This window comes from Capra hircus, chromosome 8 (assembly GCF_001704415.2).
Source record: "Capra hircus breed San Clemente chromosome 8, ASM170441v1, whole genome shotgun sequence".
Taxonomy (NCBI): domain Eukaryota; kingdom Metazoa; phylum Chordata; class Mammalia; order Artiodactyla; family Bovidae; genus Capra; species Capra hircus.
In genome coordinates this window covers 60854563-60867107 of record NC_030815.1, presented here as the reverse complement: position 1 = coordinate 60867107, position 12545 = coordinate 60854563, and the positions used below count along the sequence as shown (strand labels likewise).

General features: G+C 54.5%; 1 protein-coding gene across 3 annotated transcripts in view; it reads left to right on the top strand.

The window, feature by feature from the left end:
• PAX5 (paired box 5) overlaps positions 3479–12545 on the top strand; it is a 179047-nt gene continuing 169980 nt past the window's right edge. For 2 of the 3 annotated variants that reach the window (XM_018052183.1, XM_018052181.1), the window contains exon 1: positions 3557–3602. In XM_018052183.1, the coding sequence (XP_017907672.1) occupies positions 3557–3602 (46 nt within the window). Of the gene's footprint in view, positions 3603–12545 lie in introns of all 3 variants that reach the window. The other variant, XM_018052180.1, reaches the window with a different exon arrangement.

Here is a 12545-nt window from a genome sequence, read left to right as displayed (position 1 = left end):
CAAACCCTGGAGTCTTGGGTGTTTTCTGGCCGCAGAGCAGAGCCTAGACTCCTAGCCTCCCGACGTCGGCCTCCCAGTCCCCGGGATGCAGCGTCTCAGCTGGAGGGAAGCTCGCTGTGTGCCTAGGCCAACCTCTTCTGCGACTCTTTCCCTGTCACTCTCTGTTCTCGGTTTCTGCTTTCTCCCTTTCACGGAATGCCGGTGCGCGCGGGGGCCTTGGAGGACTCTGCGCACCAACCCCTTTCCTGGGTCTCCAATCTACCTTTCCGCACAGCCTTGTCTCTCCCTCTCCAAATTTCTTTCTCTATAGATTCTGCCCGCACTTCCTCGCGGGTTTAGCCAGTAGATAGATCTCTCTGCCTCTCTGAATGTGCCTCTCCCTTTTTCCCAGGTGTAGCATTAAACAAATCCAGGTGTATCGAGGTTGAAGAAGTTCCGGCGACGTGGAAAGAAAAACAAAAAACAAAAAATACCCTTATTCTGTCCTTGGGACATTTCCGGTCACTACAGTTTGGCTTCCCCTTGAGATTATGCCAGCGCTGATTCTGCCACGCAGGCCGCTGCTACCAAGGCGCGGGCTCGCTCGCTCTCTAGCTGAGTATGCATATGTTTGAGTGTGGATTTGTGTGTCGATGGTGAACTGGGGCAAGTTCTCCAAACCGAAAGCTGAGCGGAGTGGGGTTTTTAGGATTTAGGGCTACGGGCAAGTGAGATTGGGGATTTTTCGGGGGCCCAGATGCCGATGTGCGCCTAGAGTCGGAGCGTCCGTAGCCCCTTGTCCAGTATCTCTAGGGCCGCAGCGTCAATTCCGGGTCCCCCGAAGAGACTCGCCACCTTTTCCGCGGCAGGGAGCGGCTTTCGGTCCAATGCCGCGAGAGTCTCGGAGGTTCGAAGCAGGCTGGCCAGGCACAAGGGGAGGTCGATCCACAACCGATAGGGTGGGCAAGGGGATGGCGATTGGGCTTGGGTACCCCAAGTTGGGGGGGGCTGTGAATTATTCTGGGCACTGGTGCCACACGACCGGCGGGGTTACGAGTGAGGGCGGGCGCCCCCTCGGGAACGCACATTTGTTTCGCGCTGGTCTGGAGCGCTCAGAGTACAACGCGGTGGTGCCGGGGTCAGGTATTTCCGAGCACCACGAATCCAAGGCTCTTGGTGCTTGGCCTAATCCTCTGCCCTTCCTGGATGAGGACAGCAATCAAGTGACCAGTGTCCCCCCGCGCCAATCCAAAACCCCCCACAAAGCTAAACACACACGCAACACTCACCAAAGCATCCCACAAACACAAAAACTGAAGCCAACACACGAAAACATAAGCCAAAACCTTCATTAAACGCACTGCACATAAAAACAAAATCAAAATCGAAGAAAACGAAACACATACAAACACGAAATTCACCTAACGCAGAACACATAAACGACACCCACTAGCACAAAATCAAAAAAATATCAAAACACCGCGCAGATCGAACAGCCTTTCAAACGACACACAATGGCAGCCTACAAGGACAAAGTACAATACGCACACAAAAATCAAAACACAAGACAGAAAACAAAATCCACCCCAAAGACCAAGATTCACAGAGCAAAACCCACTAAAATGAAATCCACGAAAAACCAACACGCAAAACACCAGCAACAAAAGACTCTCAGATAATGAAAAGAAAACAAACAAAACCAAAACAAACCTTATAAATAGAAAAACAACAACAACCCAAACAACTCCCGTGCCCAGCCCAGGGTGAGATGTCAATTCCGGGAGGGCTTTAGATCTCTAGGCGCAGAAGGCCGCTCCTCCCTGGCTCAGCCTCCCGGCGCGGGCTAGGCAGGAGGGCGGGAAGCAGGGCCTGGGCCCGGTTGCCGAGGGAGAGTCCAGCGCTCGGAGGTGCCCAAAAATCTAGTCTCTGGGGCAGCGACCCGTACCCGTAGGCTGCAGGAAGAGGCGGCGCAGGGGGACTGCGCAGACTACTTGGGGGGATGGGGTTGGGGGAGGGGGCCGCCGGGGAATCCACCGCCACGTTTCCGATTGTGGCGAAATCCGCTCAGTGGATAAGTGATGTCCGGTTCCCGAGCCCCCCGCCCCCCTTTTCTCGAGCTCCGGGCTCTTCCCCCTAGGTTGCGGCCCATCCTCGTGACCACCCGCTCCAAAAAACAAACAACACTCTCTGAGGACGACTCACTTTTGGAAACTGCATTGTCCGGAGGGCCAAGGGTCCTCCTGCGGATCTCTCCCCCGCCCGCAGAGAACCTTGCCCCTGCGACCACCCCGCAGCGGGGCCCCACGGGCTTCCAGTGGCCAAGCCAAGCAGCTGGACTCGGGACTTGGGACTAGAAAGGGGAGGGAAGTCTTGAGCCCGAGCCGAAGAGAGCGGGCTGAACGTGCTAAACCTCTTCCCGGTCTCTCGGGCTGATGTGCCCTCTGAAATCAAGTCTTGGGGCTCCGGGACACCGCAACGGCTCGGGGCTGGAGGGCGAGGGGATTGCACTTATGGGCCGGGGTAAGGTGTCCGGAACTCCCGACAACCCTCAGGACCTCCTGAGTTGGTTCTGCTCAGCGCCGGTTCTCCCAAGAGGAGGCCCGGATTTTATCTCCAACATTTCACAGCTTACCGTCTGTGCTCCCGTCCAGGATGGGACAGGGTGTGTACTGGGGTGTTTTGGGGGTTCTGGCTCTGCCCTAGACCCAGCAATAGTATTACAGCTGCAGATTGGGTGGGGATGAAGTGGCTTGAGAACTGGGGGGCAGGCGCCGCCCTAGGGGTGACTCTGAGGAAACTGGAACGCCTCTCCATGCCTGGCAACATTGCTTGCCTCTAAAGCCCTTCCAAATTGCACCTGCTTGGGAGAGTGGCTAACTTCTTAAAAAACAAAAACGTGGCCTGAACCCTTTTACGTGGCGGGGTTTGCACCTAAAGGGGTCACCGGCCTCGCGCGCCGAACAGAGGGCCACGACACCCAGCCTCAGAGATTTGTAGAAGCTGCGGCCGCGAGGCCAGGGCTCCCGACTCGCCTGTGGTCGGCCTCTTGCTGTTAGAGTGCAGGCTAGCTCCCGGCTCTGCTGAAGCCTTCCTTCCCTCCCCCACCAACCCCCTATAAAAGTCCAGGGCGGCACGGCGGCTGTACTGCTGCTCTCCCGGCCTCCTGCACTGCTCCGGCCCGACCCGGCCCGCCCCGTCCGGCCCGCTGAGCAGGCAGGGCCGAAGAGCGCGGACACCCTTTCCCAGTTAGGGGCCTGCAGTGCGGGGCGGCACGCTGGGGGCGCGGCGTGTCTGGGGACATCTTGTGATGTTGGCGAGAACAGGACATGATCTCACATGGCGAGAAGCTCTTTAGTTCCTTAATCATTTCACGGTGCCTTCGGACGCTTTTTTTCCACCTAAAACGTTTAGTTTCAGCTCAGTGATCAGCTACCCCAGCTCGGCGGGGGAGCGGAAGGCTTGAATTATTCCGACCTGTGAGCGGCCCCTGACACCAAAAAAAAAAAAAAAAAAAAAAAGCACAAAAAAGTGGAAACTTTTTTTCCCTGTCCATTACATCAAGTTCTGAAAAATCAAAATGGATTTAGAGAAAAATTACCCGACTCCTCGGACCGGCAGGACAGGTAGGACCGCGATACGCGCTCTAGGCTTGCTAACTCAAGAGACCCAGCGGGGCGCTGGTCCTCAAACACTTCGGCCCTGGGGGAGGGGGTGCGCCTCATTTTCGCAAGGATTTTGACTGCGCGTCTGTCTGAGGCATGTTTCTCTTCAACAATCTGTTCACACACTTCTGATTCAGTTCAAGTGTTTGTGAGTTTGCGTGTGTTTTTCTCTGTTTCTGAATTTTCATGTGGATGTTTATCTGGGGGTCTGAAAGTTTGGGTCTGTGTGTTTACATAGGGGCTCAGAATATGCCTGAGTGACAATGACAATTTGTGTGTCCCTTTATATATATATGTTTATGTACATATATATGTATGTAGAGGAAGTGTGTGTGTTGAAGAATCTATGTGCATGTGTGTGTGTATTTATATTCATGAATCTGTTAGTATTTGTTTATAAGTTGCTGTTTCTGGGTACTGTTCTTTTGAGTATCCAAAATGTATGTGTATGCGTGGCTATATATGTGTAAAATTTTAATGAGTGTCTGTACATCTACTCCTTTAAGGGTCTGTGTTCACCTGTCACAATTCAAGTGATTCTGGAAGTGAGAATAAGATGGTTACACTGACCCCTCCATTTTTGGATGTCAGCTGCTGTTCACTGGGCATATACCAGTGTATACCAAAGTGCCTGCCTCTAGACACAAAGATAGGTCTGGAACCTGTGGGGGTCTGTTGTACCAAGCCTGCCATCAGTCAGGCTCAGGTTCCGTTCTGTTGCAAGAACAGGAGTAGAGGCGTGCAGCCATTCAGTGTGTGGTATACACTGCTTCACTCTTTAGGTACTGTTGAGCCTACCATTTATACAAAAGGGTCTTCTGTTGCAGGCACAACCCTGGCAGGCGAGAGGAGGCAGCCTACCTCGCCTACCTATAAGCTAGTTGTGACTTTTCTAGGGATCCCCAGTCTGCCTTAACTCTTACCTAGATGAGCCTCTGACACTGGGGTGTGTGTGTGCGCGCGCGTGCCCACGCGCACACGTATGCTCAAGTTTTATCTTGTGGGTGCCAGGAAGAGAGTGAAAGTAGGTGGACCTGTGTGTCTAACTGGGGCATCCAGCTCTGAACCTGTATACGCACAGGCAGGCCTTTCTAGCACAGAGCCTGGTGTGCCTCCCACAGTTCCAGGCAGTGGGTAGCGGTGGGTGTTTATGTCGGAGAGGAGGTGGCAGGCTGCAGGAAGCTTCTGTCTGCCCTGAGGTAAAAGCCAGGTATGGGTGCCTCTTTCACTCATTAGGCCAAAAGTGCTAACCCCCATCCAAACACACTTCTGGCCCTGACAGAACTCCATTCCCCATATCCTTGTGCTTCTGCGAGTCTCTACCTCCACCTTCCCTAAGTACGGGTCAAAAAGGAGGGAGGTGGGGGGTGAACTTGTATCTGGAAACCCAGGACAATTCCCTAGGCTCATATGTGTTTCCAAAATCATGACTGAAGAGAAGTGAGGGCAGAAATCTAAGAGGCAGGGAAATGAAGAAGGTTCCCCAGGGTGACGGCACAGGAAAGGGAACCTGGAAACCCCCTTTGCTCCACCCCCACTCTCCCCACTACTCCCTTAGTAGGTGAGACTCCAGAAGCATCTGCACTGGGGACTAGGGGGTGTGCATGCGTTGGGAGTGGGTCAAAAGCCTGAGAGGGTGCTCGAGAGGGTCTGCGTGGCTGGCCTGGCTGCCTCTCTAGACAAGCTGTCTACAAAGACTGTAATTCATGGCGGTCGATGGGCTCTTTGATTAGTTCAATCGCCTGAATAATCATTTAATCAATAAAGCATTTCCTTCCTCTTCAAGACAGGCCTGGGTGGGGCTGGGGACCGCAGGCCTGGCCAGTTTAAAAATCTGGAGAGCCACGCCCCTCTTCACCTTTCTGTTGGTTGAGGGCCCTACCTGGGAAAGGATGATATCTCAGGTAACACTACACTTGTGCCTGTCTGTTCCAGCCCGCAACACGGCTGGGGAATAAAAGAGAGCTGAGAAACTGCCCAGGTTGAGGGTCTCCAAGTCTAGTTTGGGGATTTTTGCTTGGGTGTCTCCTCCTCACAACTCCAAGGCTTTTTATGGGTCCCTTGATGGGTCCTTGAATACAGTTCAGTATCCTTCAGAACTGTATTCCATGTCTTCACTTAACCTCACTTTCCCCATCTGAATGATGGGGAAGGCATATCTGGTCTTCTAGCTTAAGTCCAAGATCTGGTGAGATCCTACCTGAACAAGGAGCCACTTAGGCATATTCTTGTCTAGCCTCTTCCTTGTGGTACCAAAAAAGGGAAAACTGAGGTCCAGAAAGGGGCAGGGACTTATTTGAGATCACACAGAAGGAAGTATGGAAGGAGTAGGACTGGAAGGTAATTCTTCCGCCCTTAAACCTCTTATTCTTGCTTGAAAAGGCAATAGAGCCCCACGTGCCCCCCACCCCCGCATGGAGAAAAATGACAATTAGGCAAGTTAGCTGAGGTGGGGGTTAAGGAGTCCCAAGGCCAGGGAGAGCAGGGTAGGCTGAACACTGCATTCATGGACCTTGGCATCAATTCCCCTAGTTCTGGAATGAGCCTGGTGGGATTAATACCCTCTACCCATGGATCTTCATCTTTCAGAACTTTGAAAGGTCTCATCTCAGGGATTCTTTTCAGACACACGAGGAAGCTGAGCCCTAGGAAAAGCAGGAAGCACCTTTGGGATAAATAAAGGTAGTCCCAGAGTTCTTGGCCTTTGAGGTGTGGTGGTAATAACAAAACCTGATAGAGGCATTTTACAGTTTTTGAAAAATATGGTTAAATTCTCCCCTTTTCCTCCCACTTCAACCATTCTTACAAACAGACTTGGGCCAAGCAGAGTAGACCTCTGATTCAGGAGAAAGGAATCATGCAGGAAATGGCTCTGACCCGAATTGCTGTGTAACTTAGGGTCAGTTGCTTTCTCTCTTTGATGCTTTTAAAATGAGGATTAGAAGGGACCCACCAAGTTAGGATAGCAATGCTCAGGCATCTCTGGCTTTCAGGAATTGAGCAACCAATCTGAGCTCTGTAGGCCTTGCTTTACCCAAAGCAGGAACAGGGAGATGGGCTGGACTTGGGCTGCAGGAGTCAATCTTAGGCCCAGTGAGTGCTATAGCAGCCCCAACCCACAGGCACAGCTGGGTGCAGGAGGGGCAGGCCCAGGAGAAAGCAGAAGAGAGGCCGGGAGGAAGCGTGTCCCAGGTACAGTCAGGTTTGTGTATGGAGACTGAGGTGGATGTTCCTCTGAAGGTGGCTTCTCAAACATTTTTCTGAATGGGCTTTCTTTCAATAGCAAAACTTTCAAAGGCGATTCGATTTACACAAATTAAATTTCTTTCTGGAAGTTTTCCTTTCCCAGTCTCCTGCCTCCTTCCCTTAGTATAGGGCCTGGCCCTAAGTCGTGCCTGGGGAATGAAACCACAAGGCTGTTGCATACAGCAATGCCCTACCGCATTCAGCACAGCAGCTTGGAGACCAGCTCCCTGATAACCTGTGTCTCCTAGACCCAGACTTGTGAGCTGGGAAAGCTTTTGGAGGCAGGACTAAGGAGCGGTGCTGGGCTGGTCAAGGAATTGCTGTATTATCCCAGGATAGTAAAGTAACTTTTCTGGGCCACCATTTGGTGGACTATAAGGCTGGTTTAGGTGGCCAGGATATCTGATGGTGCCTCTTGGTGTTAGAAGATCGGGGAGGCCGGCCCACTCAGGCAGCTGTGAATAATCTCCTATCCGGAGGTACACGCCCTCCCCGCTGTGCACCGCAAGGTGGAAAGTGGGCTGCTGTTGCAGCCCAGGTTAGGTTGCCCAACACCGCCCAGAAGCCCAAAAGCCTTCTGTGCAAAATGGAAATCTGACCCATTCCTGTTTGAGTAATATATTAATATATGGTTCTATTCAACCCTGGCAGTGCTTTGAGGGGAGATTCGGTCCAAGCTGCACTGGTATCAGAAGGAAAACTGGGTTGTATTGACATATCCTATCTGGGTTCCCTTCTCCTCCACCGCCCCCCGCCCCACACACACCAAAATAAAAACAACAGCAACTCTCCACATGCCAAGAGTGGCTCTGGAGAAACCCTTCTGAGAAAGAGGTTTCTGGTTCGCAGCCTTTCCTCTATCCCGGACATGCTATGTGACCTTGGACAAGTAGCCTCTTGTCTTGGCTTCAGGTTTCATATCTATAAAATGGGGAAGATATAGCCTCATGGCCCTTTGAGCTGTAAGACTTTAGAATCTGAGTTTCTAGGCCTGAACTAGAGTAGAGCTGGAGGTGGATGTGTCTCTGACTGCTTCCCCTCAGGGAGTTCCCATACTCCCGCCTCTCCGATGGGAGGGCAGAACTGCCGTTTTGAATTCTTAGTCCACTTTTGATCCATCAAGCGCCACTGGGTGGAGTGAACGGGGGAACTCTAACTCAATCCTGGTTCCTCTGCGTAGTTTCGATCTTCCAGCTCCTAGGCAAGGAGGGTGTGGTGGAAGATCAGGACAGGCAGGGTTCCAGACAAAGAAGAGATAATGTTGCCCCACCCCAGTGCCTACAGCAGCCTCCTGGGCCCCCAGAGGATTTCCTGGGTCTGTTTTCTGCAGCTGTGCCCTGGAGGGGTTGGGGACAGTGTCACTGCTGGAAACTTATCTACCCTTCAGGAGCAGCTGGATCTGGGGCAGGAACAGAAGGTGGTTCTGAGGGCTGATCTGGTTCTGAGTGTGAGAAATTGGACAGAGGTAGAAAGAAGGGTAACTGAAGTAAAGAATGTCCTGGGAGTCCTCCCAGGGTCAACTGGTGCTCTGTCTTCCTTACAAGTCCAGATCCAGAGCAGACATCTCAGAGCCCTTGTTTCGGTGGATTTATGTGTAATATTAGAAGATCATCACTTGTGAATTTGAAATAGTGGGTCTTGGATCAAATCCCACGAACTGTTGGGCAAGGGGAGTCTTCAGTTACTCTTCCTGTCCTGGGTGCCAGCAAACGTAGGCACGCACAGAACTGTTGCCACCCAGGCGAAGAATGGCTATCACATGCTTCCATTTCAAAGTCCAGTTCTTTTGCCTGTGGTCCCAGGGCCTCACACTCCTGGGAAACTGATTCTTGCTGGTCAAAAACCTTGCCTTTCTGGACCAAAAAAAGGTCTGCTAGAAACCCACCCATTTTTGTCTTAAAAACGACAAGCACTTCCCCTGGAAAGGAAAAGTCGGGTTTTCTCGACAACTGAAAGCTACAGCGTTAATAACACGCTTAGCGCGCCTCTGCATGGCCCTTGCAGACTGAATACGCCTATTCGCCCACACAACCGCTTCAGAGACTCTCATTAGCACTGGACGGGACAGGGTTTATTCAGGTCTTGCTGCGGAGGCAGACTTGCCTGTGCAGACAGAAGTCTTCAGCTGGTCGCATCATTAGCCCCCAAAGCATCTGGCAACTCCTGTCTGAGGCTGGAAAGAGGGACTCGGGGCTCAGTGCTTGGACAACCTTGTCCAAAGCCTCAGATGGACACCCCCCACCCCCCGCAAAGGAGCATCCTGGTTACTAACTTTAAAGGATTGTGAGATGTTCCCCCAACCTCATGTCTCTGTCTATGGTTAGCTCAGAATTGAGAGTTCTTTAGTTAGAGCAGGGGAGGAGGGTAGACGAAGAGGTAGCAACGGCAGCTTAGTTGGCGCTTGATAAAATTATGAAATATTTCCACTGGGAGGAGAGCCTTCTATAAAAACTAGGTAGGACAACTCTCCTATTTTACAGACGAGCAAACTGAGGTCAGAACGGAGCAGATGTGCACAAGCTACGTTTCCATTGCAAGTCTGATGGTGCTTAGATTGAAAGTTGGATCTTTACTGAGCTTCTTGTTTTCCTCCAACATCCGTTGTGTGTATGTGTGTGTGTGTGTGTGTGCACACGCGTGTTTTCTGGAGACTGTTTCCCCATTCACACTCCCCACCCGCCATCCTCGCCTAGGCTGCCCTCAATCCGTCGGGGCATTTTAGGGTCCCAATGCTGCGGCTGGGAGGTCAGGCTCCCGCCGGATCTGCTGCGGGACTCTCCTGGAGCTGTGTGGATCCGCGTCCCCTTCCCCCAATTTGCACTCCGCTAGGCCTTAGCCCCGCGCGTTTGTCAATGAACGTGGCGCCGCCGCCTGGGCCCCGCCCTCCATTCTCTCCCATTGCCCAGGTATCGGCTAATCAGGCGGAGCCCGCCGGTTGCTCAGCCAATAGGGTGGTGTCTCGGTTCAGAGCCGGCTGCCACTGCTCTGATTGGTTTGATGAAGCGTGATTGGCAGATTAGCCTCCGCCCCGCCCCCGCCCGGAGGGAGGCTGAGCCCCGGGCGGCGCTGTCCACACGCAGCGGGTCCTGAAAGCGGCTCCGGGGCGGCGCGGTGGCGCACTCTGCGCGCCGAGCAGGCGGAGGGCTAGCGCCGAAGGCGGCGGTGGTGGTAGCTGCGCTGGCAGTCAAAGCCGACAGAGGCTGCATCTCAGCACCGGCAGTCCCGGCGGCTTTGGTCTAGGGGACCTTTCGGTCTCTTCTCTGTCCCTCGCTCTACGCCTGGGGTAGGCGCGGCGGCCGTCCCGGAAGAGGCAACTGAAAGATATTCGAACCAGACCACCCCCACCCCCCACCCCCAAGAGAAAGCGGCGGAAGCTCGAAGAGTTGGTGGGTGCGAGACAAATACTCCGACGAGGAGGAGACTGTCGCTGTTGTCCCCATTCGTGGTCCCGGCGATGAGGGAGCAGCGGGTCCCGCGGGAACTTTGAAAGCGTTGGGTCCCAGGGTGTGAGGGCTGCAGGCTCCCGGGGACTCCGGAGTCTTGGCCCCAACGTCAGTGGCGTAAGCGTCTCAGAACCCGCCCGGACCCCAGCGCCGCCAGAGAGGAAGTTCTTTGCAACTTCGTCCGAGACGTCGGAGAGCCGAGAGGAAAGAAGCTGAAGCGGCACGTCCGAGCCCAGAACTCAACGCAGCAGAGAGAGAGAGGATCCAGTGGAGACAGAGGGATCGAGGAGAGACTCCAGAGGCAGCGAAGCCGCGGAACCAGCCTGGCCGCCCGCGGGCCTCGCTGCCCACCGAGTGAAGTCAAGGGCTGTTTGTCCCACAGGCCTCCTTAGAGCCGCTCCTTCCGGCGGCCGGGCGGGGGGGCTCCAGGCGGTCCCGGAGGCGGGCCCCTGAACTATGCCCCCGAAGCTGCGGGTGCCTTAGTCGTAGCTACCCCGGGCCGGGTGCGGAGCCGCCGCCTGAGCCAGCCCGGGAGGGAAGCCACCGGGAGTTGGGTGCACAGCTCCGGGCCGGACTGCACTAGCGCCGTTTCCCGCCTCTAGGCGCAGCTCTCGGCGATCTCCAGCAGAGCGGCTCTGAGAGAGGCCCCGAGGCTCCAGCAGTGTTTTCTGAACCCAGCTCGCACAGTTCCCGGCCTGGCGGCGCGGCTCCGTAGCCTCGCTGGGCAGCCCCTTGGCGCCGGGAGGCGGCAGCGTGGGCCGGCCTGCAGTCTGGAGCGCCCCGATGGAAATACACTGTAAGCACGACCCGTTTGCATCCATGCATAGTAAGTAGGCGGCGAGCTCGCTTCTCTCACTCTCCCGCCGGGATGGGGTTGGTGGTTCCAGACCGCGGGGCAGGTGCTAAGGATGGGAGGACCCAGGACTTCTGAGGCCGCGCTGTCAAGTTTGCAAAGTGCAGGGCTCCCATGCAGGGGATGTGGAGCAAAGCGCCTGGTCGACCCGGCCAGGAGCACCTGGCACCGGGAATCCCGCCTCCAGCAACCGGTAGTGTACGCAGCCAGCTGCAATTTTTCCGGGGCTCTGGCAGCAACATCGCAGTGTGCCGGGAGAATCGGGACTCAGACCTGGAGAGAGCTTTGGGCCGGGCCAGTTGGAGAGCATGAAGTTGTAGGGAGAGGTCAGTCTGAGTCTCAGCTCCCCACACCCTAAACCCGATGGCGCCTTTTTCACCCATAGGGCTGATAAAGACTGGGGCTTGGAGGGAAAGTGGGGCCCCAGCAGTGCCTCTGGGCTTGTAAGTCTGGAGAAAGAGGCTGCGAGCTAAGCGAGAACACCAGGTCCAGAGCTCCAAAGGCATTCTGGAGTTGAGGAGTGGGATTTGAAAAATCAACGAAGTAGCGGACCCTGAGCTGAGCTTCTGCTTAGAAGCTTCCAGTTCATACAGAGACCCTTAAAGACGCTATCAAGTCCTTCTGTGCAGGACGCTTGCCTCATGATGGCTTCTCCCTTAAAAACAAAAAACAAAACAAAATAGAAGAAGAAGCCAATTAGTCACCATTCAGGAGCCCTCGTCTTCTGAAAGACACCGCGTATGTAGGAGACGGGGAAGGGTCATTTTGGGCGCAGGCGAGGCCAGCCGACTGCCTGACCCGTCGGGATCTGCAGTTCACCCATTAGCACAGCCTCCTGTGAGATGAGCTCTCCTCTCACGGTGAGTTAAAGCCGGATTAGATTCGGAGATTTCGAGGAAATTCCAAGTGGAACGAATCGTATTTTCCTTCAGAGCTGCTGCGGAGCTGGGAGCAAGGCGCCAGGCTTCAGCAGCATTCAGCCGGGTGCCCAGCTCCGGCCCCCACGGGCCGCAGGTCAGGGAGTTGCTTCCGCGCCGGGAGCCTTCAGACAGCGCAGGATCCTGCTTACCTAGCCTTAGGTCCCCTATTTAACAAAGGCAGGCGAGACCCGGCTGGAGAGAAGGCGAGCTTCCCCGGGTGAAGATGTCCGTTCCTGCCCCGGAGGCCGAATGGCCTGGTAGGCAGCGAAATGCTGATCTAGGCTGTGGGGACTGGCTGCGGGCAAGTCAGTTTCTCTTTGTGTCCAATTTCCCGAGTCCGAGGTCATCCACCAAAGCCGTGGGGAGATTTTCGAAGAGAAGCCGCTAGCTCGGATCCCAGCCTGAATGAGTCCTCACCGTTTGGGGCCTATGCCAAAACGGT